The 22,588-nt window shown below is 36.8% G+C and overlaps 1 protein-coding gene across 1 annotated transcript in view; it reads right to left on the reverse strand.

Annotated features, from left to right (window-relative positions):
* Nucleotides 1–22,588, reverse strand: part of VTA1 (vesicle trafficking 1) — an 81,897-nt gene that overhangs the window by 50,442 nt on the left and 8,867 nt on the right. Inside the window, exons 2-4 of the mRNA XM_033235284.1 lie at nucleotides 9,582–9,676; nucleotides 5,604–5,731; nucleotides 4,852–4,927 (exon numbers count right to left, since the gene is read on the reverse strand). Of these exons, the coding sequence (XP_033091175.1) occupies nucleotides 4,852–4,927; nucleotides 5,604–5,731; nucleotides 9,582–9,676 (299 nt within the window). The remainder of the gene's footprint in view (nucleotides 1–4,851; nucleotides 4,928–5,603; nucleotides 5,732–9,581; nucleotides 9,677–22,588) is intronic.

Raw genomic sequence — 22,588 nt, forward strand, 5'->3', positions numbered from 1 at the left:
CTGTGAGAGGGCTGATGCTGCTGACTATCTTGCTTATCAATATTTGTAAGGGCTGCTAAAATCACAGCTGAAGTGTACTTCTCCCTTTTCCACCTAAACAAGCATTACTGAAAACTCCTGGCATTTTAAATCATTATTATTATTATTATTATTATTATTGTTTTTGTTTTTGGAAACAGAATCTTGCTCTATCACTCACGCTGGAGTGCAGTGGCACAATCCCGGCTCACTGCAACCTCTGCCTTCTGGGTTCAGCAATTCTCTGCCTCATCCTCCCAAGTAGCTGGGACTACAGATGCAGGCTGCCACATCTGGCTAATTTTTTGTATTTTAATAGAGTAGGAGTTTCACCGTGTTGCTCAGGCTGTTCTCAAACTCCTGAGCTCAGGCAATCCACCTGCCTCGGCCTCCCAAAGTGCTGGGATTACAGGCGTGAGCCACTGCACCCGGCCTAAATCATCGTTTTTTAAAAACCTCAGTAATCACCATGAAGACTCTGTTTCTAAAATGGAAAACGATGGAACAAAATACAATACTGAAAATAAGAGAAAACAAGTCTCAATAAGGCTGATCACACTGGTTGGCCTGAGGCATATGGATAGACTTAACAGTATTTTCCTTTCCTTGGCTGACTTTATACAGTTAGTCAACCTTAGTTTGTAGTCAAAAATCAGTTTACTAGCCATGTCAGATCACTGTAATATACTGCATATGAGAAAAGTTAGTATTTTGAGTGTCAAGCAATTTGTACACTTCTACAAATGTACAAATATGTACCTATACACAATTTTTGCTGAAAGTGCAAACTTTATATATAACAAATTTAAGTTAGTAAAAAGCACCCACATAATTACATATTAACTGTGTATACACACATTTTTCAATACAGATATGCAGGATTTATGGAAGGCCCAAGAATATACTTCAGCCCAAAGCATATGACCACAGAGATGTCCCTTTCCACTCTGGCCATAGAGGTTTAATTTCTTCTTTCCATCCCATTCCAGACCCCTCCAACTATCTAGAATCCTTTATCCACCAACAAAGATGCAATCTCCTACTTTATTCTCGCACTAGTGCAAGGCAAAGGGCCTTAGGGAGCAGGTTATGTAGTGAGATAGGGGGTAAAAAAAACCTTTTACCCTTACTCTTTAGTAACTCTAATATCTACACAAATCCCATCCCATCACCCCAATCTCACCTGAAGCCTTCTCATTGGCCTCATTTACAGTGTTTGCCCTAGTTTCTATGTTCAAAAAACTAAGGAAGCTGGTTCTTCATTAATGGTAGCTAAAAGTAGCTAAAAGTAAACCTAGATTTTTCTCCTGAAATACAGATAAATTATGTAGTGTATGTATGTGGAAGTGTTACATATTCTTTAAGTGAAAAGAACCTATTACTTACTTAAGATTTCTGGAAATTTTGTTCTTTTTCCTATGACTATTACTTAACCTGTTAGCTGGGTTCACCAGTTAGCAGTTATAACTTTAAAGGATTATGTGCTTGCTTCTAAAATGCATAGCTGAAGGTAGCTTCCCTAAGTAAGAAATAGGAGAAGGCAAGGAGAGCACAATAAACCATGTGGCATTCTGATCTGCTACTTTGCCTTATCATGATCCTCTCCTCTCGTATCTTGAATTTCCATTCACATCTACAAATGTGTTTCTTTATTAACTTCTCCTCTTACGTTGCAAAAATAGGTGTTTACCAAGGGTTTTAACTTAGTCATCTTCTCTCTCATTCAAAACAATCCACTTGCCTGAAGGGTTGGTCTAATCTTATAACTTGAATTGTCCCCTCTACTTTGCTGTCTTTTGCTTATTTATTTCCAAGAGGCTTCTGGTGATTCCTTTTTGGCTGTCAAACTTGCAACTCTAATTTTAAAATCTAAGTTTCAACAAATTGTTGCTTCTCAAATCAAAAACAACTCATCATGTACGGTTCTCCACCTCTCAAATAAGGCCCACAGTTAATCATCAACCAGTTTTTTTTTTTTTTCTTTCTTTTTTTTTTTTTTGTCAAATGGTTTCGTAGTTCTCCCTCACTCCAGTTCATTGTACGGACTCCTATTATACGAAGCACCCCAAGGCATAATTCTTTACTCAAAAATACAAATTGAAGATTGCAGGTCTTCCATCATCTGTCTGACCTGGCGTATGACTTACTCTTCTAATCTGAATTCTCACCATTCTCCTTCACCTACCTAGGACTCTCCAAAGTTCTACTGAACCACTCAAAGCTTTCCTTCATGTCATATTTATATTACCTCTGTATCCCCAAGTATTTAGCATAGTTCCTCACACTAGTAAAACGGAGAAGAAAAGAAAATTTGGATCATTAGTAACAGGAGATGAGGTGAAAGGGAGTTAAAAATGTGGATCCGGCCGGGCGCGGTGGCTCAAGCCTGTAATCCCAGCACTTTGGGAGGCCGAGACGGGCGGATCACGAGGTCAGGAGATCGAGACCATCCTGGCTAACACGGTGAAACCCCATCTCTACTAAAAATACAAAAACTAGCCGGGCGAGGTGGTGGGCGCCTGTAGTCCCAGCTACTCGAGAGGCTGAGGCAGGAGAATGGCGTAAACCCGGGAGGCGGAGCTTGCAGTGAGCTGAGATCTGGCCACTGCACTCCAGTCCGGGCGACAGAGTGAGACTCCGCCTCAAAAAAAAAAAAAAAAAAAGGGGATCCATGAGGCCATCAGAATATAAAAAGGTAATACCCATAGGTTATCAGTTCTCCTTTATATGACTCTGTACAAGAGTTAAAACATCTGAGAGCAGTGGCTCTGAATGGGCATTGCTCCATACCTGAAAATATCTCAGGTGGTTTCTGGTTAGCTCAGTTACTGGGAAATGACACTGACAGTGTGTGGGCAAGGGCCAAAACTGCTTTATGTTTTGGAATAAAAGGGACAGTCACATTAAAAAAAAAAAAAATGTCCTGGCTGGGAGTGGTGGCTCATGCCTGTAATCCCAGCACTGTGCGAGGCCGAGGCAGGCGGATCACGAGATCAGGAGATCGAGACCATCCTAACCAGCATAGTGAAACCCTGTCTCTACTAAAATACAAAAAATTAGCCAGGTGTGGTGGCGCACACCTGTAGGCCCAGCTACTTGGGAGGCTGAGGCAGGGTAATCACTTGAATCCAGGAGGTAGAGGATGCAGTGAGCCGAGATTGTGCCACTGCACTCCAGCCTGGTGACAGAGTGAGACTCTGTCTCACAAAACAAAACAAAACAAAACAGTCCTTCATTTGTCACAACTTTGAAATGTCCTGAACAACTTTCATGCTGACATAACCCCTGCTTATACTCATCAAGCTTAGAGAGTAACTTCATTTTGAATATAAAGAAAAAACAACTTTTTGCAGTTTTGCTATACAATCTTTTATAAACATGCCTTATACACTGATTGTACTTTGTTTTGTTTGGGACTTTAATAAGAGCTAGTCATCATTTTGAAAAACAAAATTCTATCACAGAAAACAACATTGCCCGTAGTGTTCAAATCATTCATATATACACATTTGTATCCATCTCATTTATAACTCTTTCTTTTTCTAGATTAATACATTCCCTCTCAGAAAATAAATTCTCCACATGAATGGTAAAGCCTGTTATGGTGAAAATAATACTGAACTTAAGGCAGTAAATTTGTCATTGAGCCCCCATTTGCCCATGTATAAAATGGTTATGTGCTTTGCTTACCTTACAGTCATTATGGGAATCAAACTGATAAAATGAACAGGAAGTATGTTATAAAATATTAAGTCCTATATGCATTTTACAAGGGAAACAAACCATTAACAATAATGCCGACTAGAAATGAAACAGAAAAAAAGGTCATAAAAAGATTCTACCTCCAGTGTCAGTGTGTTGGCTCACACCTGTAATCCCAGCACTTTGGGAGGTCAAGGCGGACGCATCACCTGAGATCAGGAGTTCGAAACCAGCCTGACTAACATGGTGAAACCCCGTCTCTAGTAAAAATACAAAAATTAGCTGGGTGTCATGGCATCTGCCTGTAATCCCAGCTACTAGGGAGACTGAGGGAGAAAAATCGCTTGAACCCAAAAGGCAGAGATTGCAGTGAGCCGAGATCGCGCCACTGCACTCCTGCCTGGGCAACAAGAGCAAAACTGTATCTCAAAAAAAAAAAAAAACAAAAAAAAGATTCTACCTCCACTATGTTCAACAAATTACAGTGTAAAAACTTAACAACATACAGGATTAGTAATATGTTAATACTTAATAAGATCAAACTCTAAACCTATGCTGTCCAATACTGTAGTCACACATATGTTGAAGTGTAAAATACATGCTGGATTTAAAGAACTTATTACAGGCCAGGTGCAGTTGGGTTCACACCTGTAATTTCAGCACTTTGGGAGGCTGAGGCAGGCAAGATTGCTTGAGCTCAAGAGTTCGAGAGCAGCTTGGTGAAACCATGTCTCTACAAAAAAAATACAAAATTAGCCAGCTATGGTGGCTTGTGCCTGTAGCCCCAGATAGTCAGGAGTCTGAGGCAGGAGAATTGCTTGAGCCTGGGGAGGCTGAGGCTGCAGTGAGCTGAGATCACACCACTGTACTCCAGCCTGGGCAACAGAGCAATAACCTGTCTCAAAAAGCAAACACAAAAATAAAAATAGAGAACTCAGTACAAAATTAAAGTATATTATTGGAAATAATTTATTTTTTAAAAATGGCCAATAAAAAATGCAAAATTACATTTTTTGCTTGCATTAATTTCTGACAGACATTCTGCTGTAAATAAACAATGCAATAACAATATTCATAAACAGAAATATTACTGATCTTCGGCTAAGAAGACAATAAAGAATGTACACTCACTTCATCAGTGAGTTCTCCAAATACTGTTATGACATCTATCAAAAGACTTGCAGTATAGAAGGACTTGATCATGTTTCTGGAAGACAAAAGAGAGTCGGTCTAGTTTAAATATGAAACACATTAAAATGTAGTTTCGTCATGTAGCTGTAAGAAAAAAAAATTCCTATCTTTATAAGAGCACTCTGAAATTAATGTTTTAAATAAAATCAGATTTCAAGAAAGTAACAAAAATGGTTTTATAATCTGTTACTATGAGAAAGTAACAAGGCTCATATTACAAGTAAATGCGCCACGGCAAGACTTTTTGTATGTTTTTGATTTTAGAAAAATGTAATTATAGTATTATCTGACTCCATATGAAACCATAATGTATTTCTTTACATGCAAATATTATACTGAAAACTCATTTGAATTGACTGGGGTGGGTACCTTCAAAATCAAAATCAAAATTAAAATCATGAGGCGAGGCTGTGATTTTGGCTAAAATCAACTCAGATTTTACTAAATGTTAAAAAACAGCTAAGTAGAGTATATTTACTAAGTAAATAAATCTGCCTGGGTATTTCTTCTTTCAGCCATTTTCTTTTAAGAGAAAGGCCAGAATTTGTAACCTAAAATTACTGTGAGGTTCGATAATTTTTTCTAAAAAAACCTAAACCAATCAGCAGGTTAGAAAGTGTTCCAGAGAAAACTAGTTTTGGTTATACAGTTACAAAATTAATAAAATAATTTTTATTTTTCTCTTTACTTACTTGTGAAATCGCCCAGCACGATCTTCATTGTCTGCATACAAAAACATTTTCAAAGCATAATTCTCCAAATGGGCACAACCCACTATTTCTTGAGTAATAGCTTCATTATCACCCAACTGCTTCTTTAGCTAAAATAAAATCAGATACATAGCTTATGATTTTGGACTCTTAGAAGTGTTGGCTTAATTACAAATAATTCTAATAATCATTTTAAGTAAATTATTTTACATTCATTTCAATAAAAGATGTTATCAATGAAATCTTGCAAAAAGAGTTGCTATGCCTCTGCCAATGCATTTAAAACAAAATCCAATGCTTACAACTTTGAAGAAACACACTTATGATAAACTGAAAATATAATTTAGCTCTAACAATCAAAATAACCAAGCATAAAACGATAACATATCCAATTATCCATATGAAGGAAGCATCAAATACTTCAAAATGATGTTTTATTACCCAAACTATAAGTTATCCTAAAAATAGAATTAGAAAATAATTTCTAGGCATATATAACTTAAAATTTTAATTTATTCCCATTTTTTCTGTCAAATCTAAAAAAAAAAAAAGACTAGAAGGTTCATCATGTCCTAAAATAGTATCTCTAGGCTGGCCACAGCGACTCACGCCTGTAATCCCAGCACTTTGGGAGGCCAAGGGGGCGGGTCACGAGGTCAGGAAATTGAGACCATCCTGGCTAACATGGTGAAACCCCATCTCTACTAAAAATACAAAAAGAAATTAGCCGGGCATGGTGGTGGTCAGCTGTAGTCCCAGCTACTCGGGAGGCTGAGGCAGGAGAATGGTGTGAACCGGGAGGAGGAGCTTGCAGTGAGCCAAGATCGCGCCACTGCATTCCAGCCTGGGCGAATGAGCTGGACTATGTCTCAAAAATAAATAAATAAATAAATAAATAATAATAATATAATAATGTCTCTCAGAGCACATCATGTAAAGAACAAAAAAGATCTAATTCTAAGTAAGGTATAAGACAACAAACTCAGAATCAAATTATGGAAGCTAAAAAATTTAGACAAATATATACTTGCAATCAATGCAACTTATATCTGTACATTTTTAGCCCTTTTCTATAGACAAAATAATTTAAAACATTAAAAAAAAGTTCCTAATTTTTACTCAGACTACAATACAGGAATAAAATAACTCCCTGGAGTATCAGATCTGAGCATCATACTAGTTGATGAAAAACTGCTTTTTTTTAAAGTAAAAAATTAAAATTAAAAGAAGCCCCAGGATTTTTCATAAAATCAGCAAAGTAAATACTTTCATAATTAAACAGAATAACTTACGGTCCAGAAGAGATTTAACGCTGAAATTTAAGGAAATTTTATCTATGTTTATCCTGAACAGAAAAAAGAAAAAAAAAAACCCCACAGGTAACAGTAATTTATGTATCCAAACTGCAAAATCATTTGTAAAGGCAGATTTCGTTACAGAATAATTTTAGTGAGAGTAGGCCACTTCATCTCATCTTCATCAGAAAATATCTGACAGCAAAAACATAATATATTTGAAGTTTTAAAACTGTAATACAAACATCATAGTGTGCCCTCACCACAGAATAAACTTACCCTACCTGTCATTTAATGTAGGTAGTGATAAATTCCTGATGAGTCCCTTTATAAATGTGATTTTACACTTCAGAAAACTGTTTGAATTTTGTCTTATCCAAGAACTATTATCTGAGCTACTACTGCTATGCAGTGAAGTTAATAAAGAGACATTACACTATACAAAAAGCTAGAGTTGGATTTTACAAATATACTGCTATGTGTGAGAAACATTCTCTTCTACCCCAACCCATTCCCTAAAAAGAGAGTACTCAAATTTATCTTGTATCCACAGAAGCAGCTGTAGAAATGGAAGGCCAGATAGGCTCCAGGAACAGCTGAATTTCCTCAGTGTTGCCATGAGGCTGATTTTGGGTAGTTAACAGTAGCAGATGACAGGAGTCAATAAGCCAGAGAGCCAAACCAAGTGAGAGAACACTACTGCCCATGGCTGCTTTATACAACTAGGTAGGAAGTTCTGTCTTCGCATAAGTCTTGTTTGAATGATAACCTCCTAAAAATACATAAAAACAATGAAAACAATGAAAAGCTCTGGGCTGACTAGTGTAAGTGTTTTCATTTTGGTTTTTATTTGTCTAAATTTTCTCAAAGCAAAATAATACTGAAAGAGACCAAATTAAATCTACAGGCAGGCAGCCCGGGCGGCGCCTTGAGCCTAGTTAAAAGTTGACGCCGGACCTAACCGATAATGTTATCTATAGATTTCAGATGTTGTATAGACAAGCAATGTGAAAGTCCCTGTCTTGTTCTTTTTCTGTTCTAATTACTAGTGCTTGCCATATATCTCTCAACTTCCTGAGCCCAGTATAAACATATCCCACCATATGTCTCCCCTCCATATATCCCTCAACTTCCTGGGCTCATCCCACCATATGTCTCCCTACCATATATCTTTCAATTCAAAGACTACCATATATCTCAACTTTAGAAGGACACCACCTGGAAAATCCCCGATAAGAACACAGCCGTTTGTGAGAGCGCGGGAACCAATAAAAAAACTGCTAAATGTATAAACTTAAAATGTTAACCAATTGTAATGCTGTAACCTAGAGAATTCCCTCGTTCCTCTGCAACTTTACAAGTCCTGTTTACATTAGGCTATAAAAGGCAAGCGCACGCATTGTTCAGGGCCCTCATGTATGTTGTGGAACGGAGGGACCAAGTTCGAACTTGCATTAAAGATCCTTGCCGCTTGGCTTTGACTCTGGACCCTGGTGGTCTTTTTCGGGGAACAAACGGTCTGGGCATAACAATACAACTGATAGAATAAATAGGTTTCTAATTCTTCTGAGGTTGGATATCTAAATAAGCAAATAAAAAGTAAGTCACGACTATTAATGTAACAGTCTTGGAGGAGATGAATTAATGAGTGTACCCTGACTTTGTTAGAAGAGAAACCAGGTACGGCTGAGTCCAGGAGTTACAGGACAGAGTCCTCATTACTAAGTGTGACTACTAAGGCTGGCACTGCCGTCTTTGTGCACTGACATCCAATCCAATAGGCACTTCTCAGTAAGTCCCTCTACAGTGATCTGTGAAGTTATATTAGGTTCAAGAAGGTGACTAATTACCACTTTCCTGCTAGGAGGGAAGGATGCCTAAACCCTAAGAATATCTTGCCCTTGGGACCCCAGAGAGGGAGGAAGAAAAGATAAGTAATTGGCATCATTTCCTTCATTGTTCCTTTCACTAAATACACACCCTATTATTTCATTATTACAAGAAATATTAAGATTCCCAAATTAATCACCCATGTAACTGCAAGGGAAGGTTAAAAAGGGTTTTTTACGGTTGGGCATGGTGGCTCATGCCTGTAATCCCAGCACTTTGGGAGGCTGAGGTGAGTGTATAACTTGAGGTCAGGAGTGGGAGACCAGCCTGGTAAAGAAGGTCAAACTCCGTCTCTACCAAAATATACAAAAAAACTAGCTGGGCGTGTTTAGTGTGTGCCTGTAGTCCTAGTTACCTGGGAGGCTGACGTAGGAGAATTGCTTGAACCTGGGAGGTGGAGGTTGCAGCAAGCTGAGAGATCACGCCACTGCAACGCACTCCAGCCTGGGTGACAGAGTGAGACTCTGTCTCAATTTAAAAAAAAAAAAGAAAAGGTTTTTCACCTATAAAAGGATGAGCCAAAGGCTATCTATAATAATGTGGAACAAGATATGATGGCATATGCAAAGATATTTGAACATACTTTAACACTCATAACTCCTCTGGAAGTATACAGTAAATAATTGAAAAAAACTTATGTCTAGTTTTTCCTCAGGTATAATGGCATTGTTGATTGTTGCCAAGGGAAAGAACTAAAATGACAACACAGACACACAAATGAATAAAATGGTATTTTAACCATAACTGGAAAATAAATGATTAGTGTTCAACTTACAGCTTCTAACTGATCCATTAACTTTGATAAAAATTTGCGACATTCAGGAGTTTTACTATCGATCTTCATTCCAGTCTGCATTGCGTATAAACGACCTAGAAAGAAAAGATAATTTGAACAATTTCATTTTTAAAAATCCATGTTTATGAGTTTTTAAAATATAATTGCTAATAAATAATTTAAAATTCAAGTACATTTAGAAATAAAACTGATTTACTATGGAAGTTATAAACCTAAAAAGCACAAAAATATTATCCAAAGAATGCAAGATATCCATAATGATAAATTTTTTTTATCAAGTAAAGCCTTCTCTTCTGGCATTATGTAAAAAAAAAAAAAAAAGAATGACTAGGTATGTCCTAAGCTATCAAAGGCAACTATAATTTAATTGGTAAGACAAAGCACACAGCAAACAACCATATGTACAAGAGCACCTGCCAAGTGCCAAATAAGTGATACTGACAAAATATACAAAATGGGATGGGATAGTGGGAAACGAGACTTGAACTGCGGTTTATAGAAAGAATTGCTACAGTAATTTTACATATACTCTCTCTTTGAATAAATATATCTTCTCTTCAAAGAGTTAATAAAAACAACTGAGATAAGGCTAAACCTAAATAGCTGACACCACAATTTTAGTTGTTTTCCCAGTGATAAGAACTGTGAACAGCTCTGGTGGTAATTGCTGTTACCACTGATGTATACTATACGATGTCTGTAATTTACCCCTTACATTCAACAATATGTCCTGGAGATCTGTGTCAGTGTTAATGTTCTACAGTATGAATGCATCAAGGCAACAAAAGCACATTCAAGCAGCTCTCAAAATTTCATTATAACTAATGTTGTGCATAAATGCAACAACAAAATGCAATGAAATTTTTGAATGAAGACTGATGGTAAAACTCATGAATTGCAAAATACCTCCTTGTGCACAATGCAAGAGAGTTCCCAGGGGAACCAAGAGGTGAGATTCCTGGGTCATAGTCTCTGTGCCTTTTTCATTTTGAGACCTACTGTTAAGCTGCCCCCACAAAACAAAAGTATCAATACACAGTTGTATCTGCAATGTATACAAGCACTCATTTTGCCTAAACTCACAAAACACTTATTAAACTTACATTCCTATCAACCTGAAGACTAAAAGCACTCTGTTTGATTTTATATTTTCTTTCCTAACCACTAAAAAACTATTAGGTATTTACTGAATAGCCCTGTATTCTCATTTATGAATTAAGGATAGCTATCAAAATAAAATAATCTTCTGCCAAATTGGTTTGCTTTTAAACAAATTGACTTGTAGCAATTCTTTACACAGTATGAAGTAGAGATATAATGTTCCCCCACCAAATGAAATCTTCTACGTGTTTATTCTCTACCCTAACTAGAATTTACACTCCATGATGACAAGGATGTTAGTCTATTTGGTTTGCTGATGTATCCTTGGCATCTAGGATAGAGGTTGGCCCTTGATAAACATTTTCTGAATAGATAAACACATGAATGAAAGAATAGCTCATTTTATCCTACTGATTTAAATGTCATTTTTATCATTCATTATCATATATTAAGTTTCCATGGTATACTAGGGCCCAGCTCTGTATACTGCCTACCCTGCTGTGCTATTCTATGGGTCTATCGCTGTTTGATTTACTAGAGCTTTATAACAAAGCTGAATATCTGAAACTCTCAGAATTTCCAACACAATTATGTTTACATGTCAAAAATTCTCTTTAAAAATTAATACATGCGTGAAACAGTTACCTATTTATCATATCTGTGTGTTTTAAATTTTAATGGTTTTATCTGGAGAAACTGCTTTTTAGTGCTTAGGCTTTGAGGGCGTCATATTACAGAGCTTGAAGTTTAATTTAATAACGCATTCATAACCACATATCAATTTTAAGGATTCGATCCATCTAGATATTAAGGAGAGAGAGAGAAAAAAACAGAGTTCCAAAAGTTTCACCGAGATTTACTGCTACCCAGTGTAGTGCATGTTGCTTTCACTGCACACTAACTAGCACTGGAGATCACTTTGACATACAAAGGGATTCTAATTTGATCTCGGATTAAATGTTACCTTCTCACAAGGTAATATCTATAAATCTTAATATGCTCTTTCCTCCTCAAATTTAAGCTTATTGTATTTTACTGTATTGCCAAAATTTCCCAAAGAATATTAGGTATCCTTTATCTTATTTTTAAGAGGATACTTCTAGCAGAAAGTAGGATCAGTTCCATGCCAGGTGGCTCATATTCCCCTAAGAGAGCCACCACCCTAAGTTATACTGAAGCTAGCTAGGTCCTTGAGATCCATATGATCCAAGGGATTGGCAAAACAATTGGCTAGAGTATCGAAAATAAAATATTAGCATTTCTATTGATACTTTATCTAATTCTTTAAAAATTTATATTTTACATATCTCTTATAATACAGTATTAGTACATCAATATGTAAATGTAATTCATAAATAGTTTACATAACATATTGCAGATTTGTGTTCAATGTCTTTTCTAACTCATATGGATAGGTGATGAAAAGGTCGAGAATTGCTGCTTTATGGCATCCTTACTCCTCTCAACTATGAACTATGTTTTTTTGCCCCAACCTAGCCCATGCCTCTTCCCCACACCCCCATACCTTCTACCAAAATCCCATGGAACCACTGCTTTTCATCAGCGTACTCCTCTATATTTTCTGATTCCTTCTCCTTCTCTGTCTTAACTAAAAGCAGATATCACTTGAAGAAATCACTGTATTTGCAGTCCTCTTTAGTAAGTTAAAAGAAAAAATCTATCACATACCTCCTTAGGACTGGCAAGCTGCTATATTACTAAGGAGTTGTAATGTACCTAGCCCAAAGAGTACATGTCCCAGTACTCTCCAAAGCAAAGTATGGCCATGTAACCAACACTAATATTACGTACCCAGAAATAGTTAGGAAAGACTGTTGTAATGTCTCCACAAAAGGGGGAATGACAGCAGGGAAATATCTTGCAGACCCTCTCCCTTTTTTGTTCCCTACTACCTAGAATATAAATACTAGATGACTGAAGCCCTAGTACCTATCTTGGGCTACAAAGCAACCTTGAAAATGGTAACCATGTGCTGGCTGGTAGACCTGAAACTGGAATCAGCTGGGGTCCCTGATGACTTACTGGAATTGGTACACTAGCACAGGGTACTGCCAACATCAGACTTTCTTTAAATTATAGAGTAAATCCTTATTTTACTTACCCATTGTTATTTTGGATTTTCTGCAATAAGAGAGTAAATCAAATTCAAATGTAAACACAGCCCATATTCACAATTCTTATTGACCCTTGACCTCCAATAATTTTATGTGCTCTCTTTCACTCAGTGGTCATTCTATAATTAAATTGCCATCTCAAACCTCTGCCAAAATCAATACATCAAGCACCCACTCTCTAAACATAATCTCTTCTTCCAACATTCAACTATGCGCATTACTACTGGTTTCCAGTGCATTGGCTTCTTACTACTTCTTCATTACTATCAGTCTTCTCTCCTTTAACTTCTCTCTGCAACTAGCTTTGATGTTACATTTTAATAACTTTATTTTATTATCTCCTTCTACCTCTAAATTTTTTTATTACATCCCTCTGGCAAAAGCATACTCATATATAAACCCAACTATCCTCTTTCTCTGTGCCTGCATCCAAGTAGCAGAGACTGATGACAGATTGTCTTCATTACAAATATCATAATTATCAATCTCAAATAGGCTTGATACTTGCTTTCCCAACATCCCAATTGACTATTTCAAACACATTTTAATCTCTAAGACAACCGTCTTACCCAAACATACATATACATTAGGTAATTACTCATGATCTAAATGTGCACTGACCAACATAAAAAAATGATAATTTGAAGGATGGTACCGACAGTGTCATCTCCCTACAGGTCTTTCTCTTTTTTTTTCTTTAACCACAGTAGTGAACACTATGTGAGCCCTACCATTCATGGAGCAGAGTTAGCTACTTGATAGATTAATTTTGGGAAGAAATATAGAGAACAACCCAGCCAGTAAAGAAATAAGGTTGATTCCTAAGACTGTCCTTGGCTTTAGTGACAGCCATTTCAGGATGTAACCATTAAGCAAACATGCAGATAATTAATATAGCACATACAAATATAAACAAAATTTCCACTTCTTGTCCTTTTGAAGTTAACCTAATCCAAATAACTAATAGTTAAACACAGTGTAATAATAATATAGTTTAATAAGCCTGGTCTACATTCATTTCTTTCTTAGTTTGTGTGCATATTTAGTCGTTGCAATTGCAAGGACATTATTATATGGTAATACCTTTAATTGAAGAATTGGATCCTCTCAGCATTAAAAGATTTAGGACAAAAATTGGCCTGGCTTTTATATTTCTAAATACCTTATGTTGCAAAGAATTCTTAAGTACAAAAAATTTACCATAAGATACATTTCTACTATTAATAAAAAGGAAAATTCCTTGAATTCACTTAAGAAAACTCAGTTTAAGTACACTAAAACATCTTTTTGCCACAGGGATGAAAAAAGGATCTCTTTCATAAAGAACTCTGAGACAAGTAATTCATTCTAGCAGCAGCAATATGATGAAAAATTAATGTCTAACATGGAAAATACCTACAAAAACAGAACAAATAAACATGTAGCTAAAATCATGTATACGAAAATATATTTATTTCATCAAGGAAATGTGTTTATTTTTATGAATAAATATTATATTTGAGTAATGAAGCATATTTGCAAAAGGATTAAATACTTTCCAACATGACTTTAATGTGAAACATTTAGAAAACAAACATTTACTAATTCTGAAAGTATGTGTAATCCAGAGTTCCCCAGAATTTGAACATTAACATTCTAACACATCCTTGCTTATCCATAAGAACATAAAACTATGAAATATGCATAATAAAAACACATGCAAAAAGATATAAAAGCAACTGTGAGGAGTGAGGCTTTGATAGGTTAAAAACTGTGGCACTCAATAGAATACATACTGATACATAAAAGCAAATTTTATTCCAAAAAATAGAACTGAATCTTATTCTATTCCTAAGTATATTGCAGATCTCTTCTATATGGTTAGCGTGGGGAAAAGAAAGAGAGATCAGCCTGTTACTGTGTCTATATAGAAGGAAGTAGACATAAGAGACTCCATTTAGTTCTGTATTTGAAATGCTGTTAATCTGTGACCCTACCCCCAACCTTGTCCTTGCAAGAAATATGCGCTGTGGTGACTCAAGGTTTAATGGATATTGGGCTGTGCAGGATGTGTCTTTGTTAAACAAGTACCTGAAGGCAGCTTGCTGGTTAAAAATCCTGCCCGTCCCTGGGCAATGGAACATCTCCCGGTAAAACCCATTGTGTGCTTTGTTTACTGAGCAAGGAGAAAACCGCCTTTAGGAATAAGGTGGGGCTTGCTGGAGCAATACTGCTAAAAGGTTTACGGAGATGTTCGCATATGCATCTAAAGGCACAGCATTTTCCTTTAAACTTATTCATGTTACAAGGATTTTTGGTCATGTCTTACTGCTGATTTCCTCCCTACAATGATCCTATTGTCCAGCCACTCCCTTATCTTTTTGATGGTAAAGATAATTATCAATAAATACTAAGGGAACTCAGAGGCCGGTGCCGGTGTGGGTCCTCTATAAGCACAGCACCGGTCCCCTGGGCCCCGCTTTTCTTTCTCTATACTTTGTCTCTGTGTCTTATTCCTTTTCTCAAGTCTCTCGTTCCACCTAACGAGAAACACCCACAAGTGTGGAGGGGCAGGCCACCCCTTCAGTTAGTATTATCCTTTGTGAAGGGCTTTCTGAATCAATGATTATTACACAGTTTTTATACAAAATATATCCAACTACTTTCCAAATTAAATAATTTAGGCACACTATTTGACCAAAAATAAAAAAAAGGAAAAAGGAAGGAAGCATGAATGAATGCCTGCTAATGAAGAATACTTACTTCACTCGTCCCTTCATTAAATAGATAACTTTTGGAACTCCTATCATAACAGTGATTTTAAGAAAAAGTCACTCTTGATTTCCTATTAAATGATATAATGAAAATCAAAGTATAGGGTAAGAATACCTGGCTTTTTCATTGTCCAAAGAATAAACAGATAATCACTGGGATTCTGAATACTAGCGTTGTGCTGACACATAGCAAACACTAAGTGATGATCATCTGATTATTAAAATGAGAACACGGATTCTACTTCTGGCCTTAATGAAGTAACTATGGTTATCATCCCAGTGTAAACAGAAAAAATCTGGACAAAATATATGAAACAAGTTCAGACAACAAAGACAGAGGAAGACCATGATACCTGGAGAAAGGAAACAAATGAGGTGGCACCAATGATCAACCCAGCATTATGCCTGGAAGCACATGCCAAACTAAGGCCCAGGAAGAGGAGTCCCAAGCAGAAAACAGTCCTCTTGAGCTGAAAAAAACACACTGGAGTGAATTCAGGGAGACTGAGGCAGTTGCACATTAAGGGGTAGAGTTCTAAAGAGAAGGGAGCTATGCAGGAAAAAACCCAGAAACCTGAATAAGGGTAACCTGGAGACTCAGCTGAATACTAACATGTGGCGTGCAGGGGGAAGCTCCTCAAGGCCAAAGAATGAACAAAACCTGTTCAATAAGCTGAACTGTTCCCAATGCACAGACAGGGCTAGAACGCATTCAAGTTCCAACAAGAGAGAGTGAAGAGTCCTATGTGTTACACTGGGTATTCAGTAGACAGTCCCTGATGGGCATACTTTGGTAGTGGTGTTAAAACTCTCCCTAGAGCAAAGACTACTTTAGACCTACCCCAAAAAGCTAAAAACAAATAAAAAAAATACACAAAAGAATCAAATTGAACTCCAAATTACTTAATTGTTGGCCAGATTGAATCCCTTCAAAGAAAGACCACAAACTCCAGACATTCAAGAACGTAAAATTCACAAAGTCCTACTGCCAGTCAAAAATTACTGAAGAGGCCAAGAGATAGGAAAATGTGATCCACAAGAAGAAAAAATATAAGCCAACAGTATGAACAGAACAAACAATGACAAAATAATAAAAACAGGAGATAATGACATTAACATACTAGAGAACTATAGAAAGAATTTTAAGAAAACAATGAATAGAAAGGAGAAATGGAACATACACAAAGAAATCCAAATGAAACTTCTAGAGGTAAAAACTATAATACCAGCAGGGCGCGGTGACTCATGCCTGTAATCCCAGCACTTTGGGAGGCCGAGGCAGGTGGGTCACGAGGTCAGGAGATCGAGATCACCCTGGCTAACGTGGTGAAACTCTGTCTCTACTACAAATACAAAAAATGAGCCGGGCGTGGAGGCAGGCGCCTGTAGTCCTAGCTACTCAGGAGACTGAGGCAGGAGAATGGCATGAACTCGGGAGGCAGAGCTTGCAGTGAGCAGAGAGGCGCCGCTGCACTCCAGCCTGGGGTGACAGAGCGAGACTTCGTCTCAAAACAAACAAACAAAATATATATATAATATCTGGGCCAGGTGTGGTGGCTCATGCTTATAATCCCAGTACTTTGGGAGGCTGAGGCGGGCAGATCATGAGGTCAAGAGATCGAGACCATCCTGGCCAACACAGTGAAACCCCGTCTCTACTAAAAATACAAAAATTAGCTGGGCATGGTGGTGCGTGTCTGTAGTCCCAGCTACTCAGGAGGCTGCAGCAGGAGAATGGCTTGAGCCCAGGAGGCAGAGGCTGCAGTGAGCCAAGATCACATCACTGCACTCCAGCCTGGCAACAGAGCGAGACTTTGTCTCAAATAATAATAATAATAATAATAATAATAATAATAATAGTAATAATAATACCTGAATTGAAAAATTCAGTGGGTAGGACTAATAGTACAGACACCAAAAAAGAAAAGAGTAGTAAACTCTGGAACACTGCAATATAAACTACCCAAAGTAGTTTATATGATTTTTAAGATGGGGTCTCACTCTGTTGCCCAGGTTGGAGTGCAGTGGCACAATCTCAGCTCACTGCAACCTCCGCCTCCTGGGTGCAGATGATTCTTCCACCTCAGCCTCCCAAGTAGCTGAGACTATAGGCGCAAGCCACCCATCGGGGTAATTTCTTTTTGTATTTTTGGTAAAGACAGGGTTTCACCACGTTGCCCAGGCTGGTCTTGAACTCCTGAGCTCACGTGATACACTTACCAAAGTTTTGAGATTACAGGCATGAGCCACCATGCCCAACCAATACGGGATTTAAAACTTGGATCTTGATGAGTACTGGAAATCATATTTATGTCATAAAATATAAAAATTTTTATTTTTACATTTTATAAATTTCTTTAAAAGAGAAGAGTTAAAAACATACATAAGGTTTACGGTATAAGTATAAATACAATGTATGACAACTATAGGCAAAGGACATGAGGGGGAAAAGACAGTAAAGATCTTTCCTTATTTATATGTTAAGTGGTATGAGACAGTAGACTATGAAAAGCTATTGTAAGCATTCTAGAGCAACCACTAAAAAAATAAAATAGGAATATCTAGTAACTCCACAGTGGAGCTACGATAGAATTCTAAGAGAATTTCAATTATCAAAAAGGCAGAAAAAGGAGAAAGAAGAAACAAACAACAAATGAGACATAGAAAACCAATAGCAAGACTTAAAACCAAACATACTTATTACATTAATTATAAATGTTTTAAACATTGCAATTAAAAGGTAGAGGTTGCATAATGGATAAAAACATAAGACCTAGCAATATACTATCGACAAGATCCCAGTGAACTGGAGTAATAACTTGACAATAACTAATATTAAATGAGTAATCACCATGGATCATGTACTCATTTAGTCATATAAAAATAGAAAAATTGATTAATCCACCAAAAGTGTTTGTGAAGTTGATCTTACTATTATCCTGAGTATACTAATAAAAAACCTGAAGCTCATAAGGTCATGGGGGGCCATAAACGGTAGGTTAGGATTTGACTCAGGCGCAGTCTGGCTCCAGAGTCATTGTACCCTGCATCCAGCAAGATGTCTCTCTTCATACACATACATAAAATTTTATATAACCACAAATTTTACATACATGGCAACATGTAATTTGTTTGTACCCTTCATTTTTACATTATGCTGTGGGTTATGGCATCTTTTGTGATAAATGTAACTCCACATATTTTTAACAGTTACATAATATAAACTTTCCATACTGATGGGAATTTAGATTTTCAATTATACTGGCTCTTGGGGGAGCTAAAAAAGTGTGGAGGCTTTTTTTTTTTCCTTCCATTTTAAAATACAATGTCTGGGGGTACTACTACCATTTAAAACAGTATCCTGAAATGTACTGGGCAGCCCTGACAAATTGTTCCTCCAAGATGTTAACAGTGTCACCAAATAGAAACAATAATAAATTGAGGTTAAAAAAAAAAAAAACAACCCAAATAGTAGAAACATAAAAACCTGACAAGCCACAGAAAAATAAATATAAAAAAACATAAAAAATGTAAATGTAACAGCCCAATGAAGAATTTCAGTGAAAGTAGGAACTTATATCAAGCATGGTTATTGAAACCTACTATATATAATCCTTGACTGTTCAAGAGTATATAAGCTTCGGCCGGGCGCGGTGGCTCAAGCCTGTAATCCCAGCACTTTGGGAGGCCGAGACGGGCGGATCACGAGGTCAGGAGATCGAGACCATCCTGGCTAACACGGTGAAACCCCGTCTCTACTAAAAATACAAAAAACTAGCTGGGCGAGGTGGCGGGCGCCTGTAGTCCCAGCTGCTCGGGAGGCTGAGGCAGGAGAATGGCGTGAACCCGGGAGGCGGAGCTTGCAGTGAGCTGAGATCCGGCCACTGCACTCCAGTCCGGGCGACAGAGCGAGACATCGCCTCAAAAAAAAAAAAAAAAAAAAGAGTATATAAGCTTCCACGTTGAACAACCAAATGCAATTGTCATAGAAGACAAACCTTATCAAAGATGCTTAACTTCTATGAATGCCAAAAAAGAAATGAAAGTTAAGAATGTGTTATTTGACTCCATAGCCCCTTTGACTTTACGTTTTTTTCTAAAGAGATGTAAAATGAGTTGACATTACTCAAAAAGGAAAGTATTAAATGACAATTTAAAAAAATAAAATTCATGTTTGCATGTATGTTCACAAAACAAACATAAGAGGAATGGAAGGCTAATGGATAAATCAGCAGTCCAACATTCTGTGTGTTTATTGTCTTTGCTACAGTCAAGTACCTGAGAAAGCTTATTAATTAAAGAAAAGTAAGTACTCAAGCAATAAGACTATAGACTCTAGTTTATCATTCAGGAACCAGCAAAGACTGAAAAGAACTGCTTCTCTTTATTGGTTTAGTTAAATTTGTCTGAATGAATTTAAAATCCAATTTCTATGTGATTAACCACAACAAAAAATAATAAAAGGCAAGTTCTTTTTTTTTTGAGATGGAGTCTCGTTCTCTCACCAGGCTGGAGTGCAGTGGCACAATCTCGGCTCACTGCAACCTCTGCCTCCTGGGTTCAAGCGATTCTTCTGCCTTAGCCCCCTGAGTAGCTGGGAATACAGGCGCACGCTACCATGCCTGGCTAATTTTTGTATTTTTAGTAGAGATAGGTTTCCCCATATTGGCCAGGCTGGTCTTGAACTTCTGACCTCGTGATCCGCCCACCTGGGCCTCCCACAGTGCTAGGATTACAGGCATGAGCAAGTTATTAATGCAAATATCCATGTAGTTTACCATCTATCAATAAAGAAATCCATTATTATTTAGCATTTACACTAAATTAATATGTTCTACTTGAATGTCCTGTAACATCTCAGAAGTAAAATAACTTTATTTATACATACAGCTTCCTGAACAACCGTACTATATTTAATTTTCTGATGATATAAACAAATGAAGACTCTTGAGACTGTGTAGATACTTTCACTGAACTGTTTACTAACTTTACAATGTCACCCCCTAGAGGAAGCTTTAAAAATTGAAACTTGAAATTTTATACATTTACTCATGGCAAAATGAAAAAGGAAGGGGAAAGTTCTTTCCGAGTTTAGCTTTATCTACAGTACCAAACCGGGTAGAATCAAAATATTCATGTAAGAGTACCCACTTTTAGTACAGATTCAAATATTTTCTGGCATCATTAAAGAAAAATAAAGAGATGGAGCTCAGAGACATACTGTTAAGAGAAAGCATCTCCTTCATTTTCCACTCTCCACTTAGGGAATCTCCCAGATTATTTCACTGGTTTTTTTGCCTTTTTCTTTTGTCATGGATTGTACTATTCCCTTTCCCCTCAGTTACTCTGTGGCTCACTCAATAACTGGTTCTCTAATTACTAGCTACTACCAACAATTTTTCATTTAACCTTTTTTTTTTTTAATCTGACTTCAGTTATTCAGGTCCTGGTTCAATCACTTAGTAACGGAAGGACTAGAAAGATTGTGAGGATCAAATCCGACATCCTGAAAGAAAGCACTGTTAAAATGCCAATCAGCTACAGGAACGCTAGTTGTTTGCCTTCCTTATTAGGTGACAACTATATGGCTACACTTCCCTCTAGGGATCACAACTGCCTTAAAATTCAGGTCAATTTGGCTAACATTTTTTGAGCACCTGTTCTTTATTATGTAAATATCTCCAGTGGCCTAGCACTACCAGGCAGAGTAAATGAATAAAGACTGGAGCAGAGTGTAAGCCTTCCTCAGTTTACAGTCTAGAAGAAAGACAAGCAAATGAAAAAGCAATTATGGTAAAGCTACACCAAGGTACAAAGAACAAAAAGAAACACCTTAAAACCAGGAGACTTAAGAAAAGGCCTCCCAGAGAAAGTGACATTCAAGCTAGTACCCAAAGGATAAAAATCTAGTGAGTGTAGTGGGGAAGAGAAGAGGTATCAAGGCAGAGAAATAGAATGTTAAAAGGCTTGGAGACAACACAAAGTGCCTAATGTTTTAGTAGCAAAGTGAAATTAATTTGTAAAACTACAAAAGGTGATTCAGAACTCAAATCATGAGGGGTTACTGAAGACAAAGATTTCCTCAGATAGACATATGAAACTGCGTGTATAATAACTTCGTATCCTACACTTTCATGTAAACGTCCCCCCATGTTATAAAAGATGCTTTGTAATGTTTAAACAATTACATTACTTTCTATGCAGCAGATATAACATAATTTACTTAGCCATTTCCATGATATGTATTTTAGGATATTTTGAGCTTATCACAAATGTATAAATAATCATTCAGGAAATTCTGCATAAAGGTCTTACTAAATGTATGGTTATTTCCTGAACACGTTTCCCCAAATTGGAATTACTGAATTAGATACTCTACATTTTGCCAAATGTTTTCCAAACTTTGTACCAATCACACAACCATGACAGCAAGGATTTGACCACATACTCATTTGTACTGAGTCATATTTTTACAGTCAAAAATTGTTATTCCATTTTAATTTACATTTATTACTAACTAGGATGAATGCTAATGATTAGTATTCCCTCCTTCAGTAGTTGTATGCACCTATTTTTAATCTATGGGGATCTTTTTTATTTTTAAGGGATATTTATAAGCTGATATATATATCAGGGATATTCGCTCTTTGTCGCTCATCTACTGGAAATGTTTTTTCCTGATACAGTACTTGTTAATTTGTACTGCTTGTGTCACACACAATTTCTAAATGTTCACAGTCCACTCCATCATTTACTCCGTGTTATTTTCACTAAGCATTAGAAGCATATCATTCTAGTGGCAACAGGGGTTACACGTTTGAAGCAAAAACTGGGAAGCTATGACATTAGCTTAGAATGTCTAAGGTATGGATATAGTGACAGAGAAAATGAGAAAATAAAAACAATTTTAAAACTTTTATGATTGGTTGATTATGAGACATATGAAATAAGAAAAGAAAGACTAAGTTTTTAACTTTCAGCTAATAAATTTCAAAAT

The sequence above is a fragment of the Trachypithecus francoisi genome, unplaced genomic scaffold, assembly GCF_009764315.1.
Source record: "Trachypithecus francoisi isolate TF-2019V2 unplaced genomic scaffold, Tfra_2.0 Lachesis_group15, whole genome shotgun sequence".
Classification (NCBI taxonomy): Eukaryota; Metazoa; Chordata; class Mammalia; order Primates; family Cercopithecidae; genus Trachypithecus; species Trachypithecus francoisi.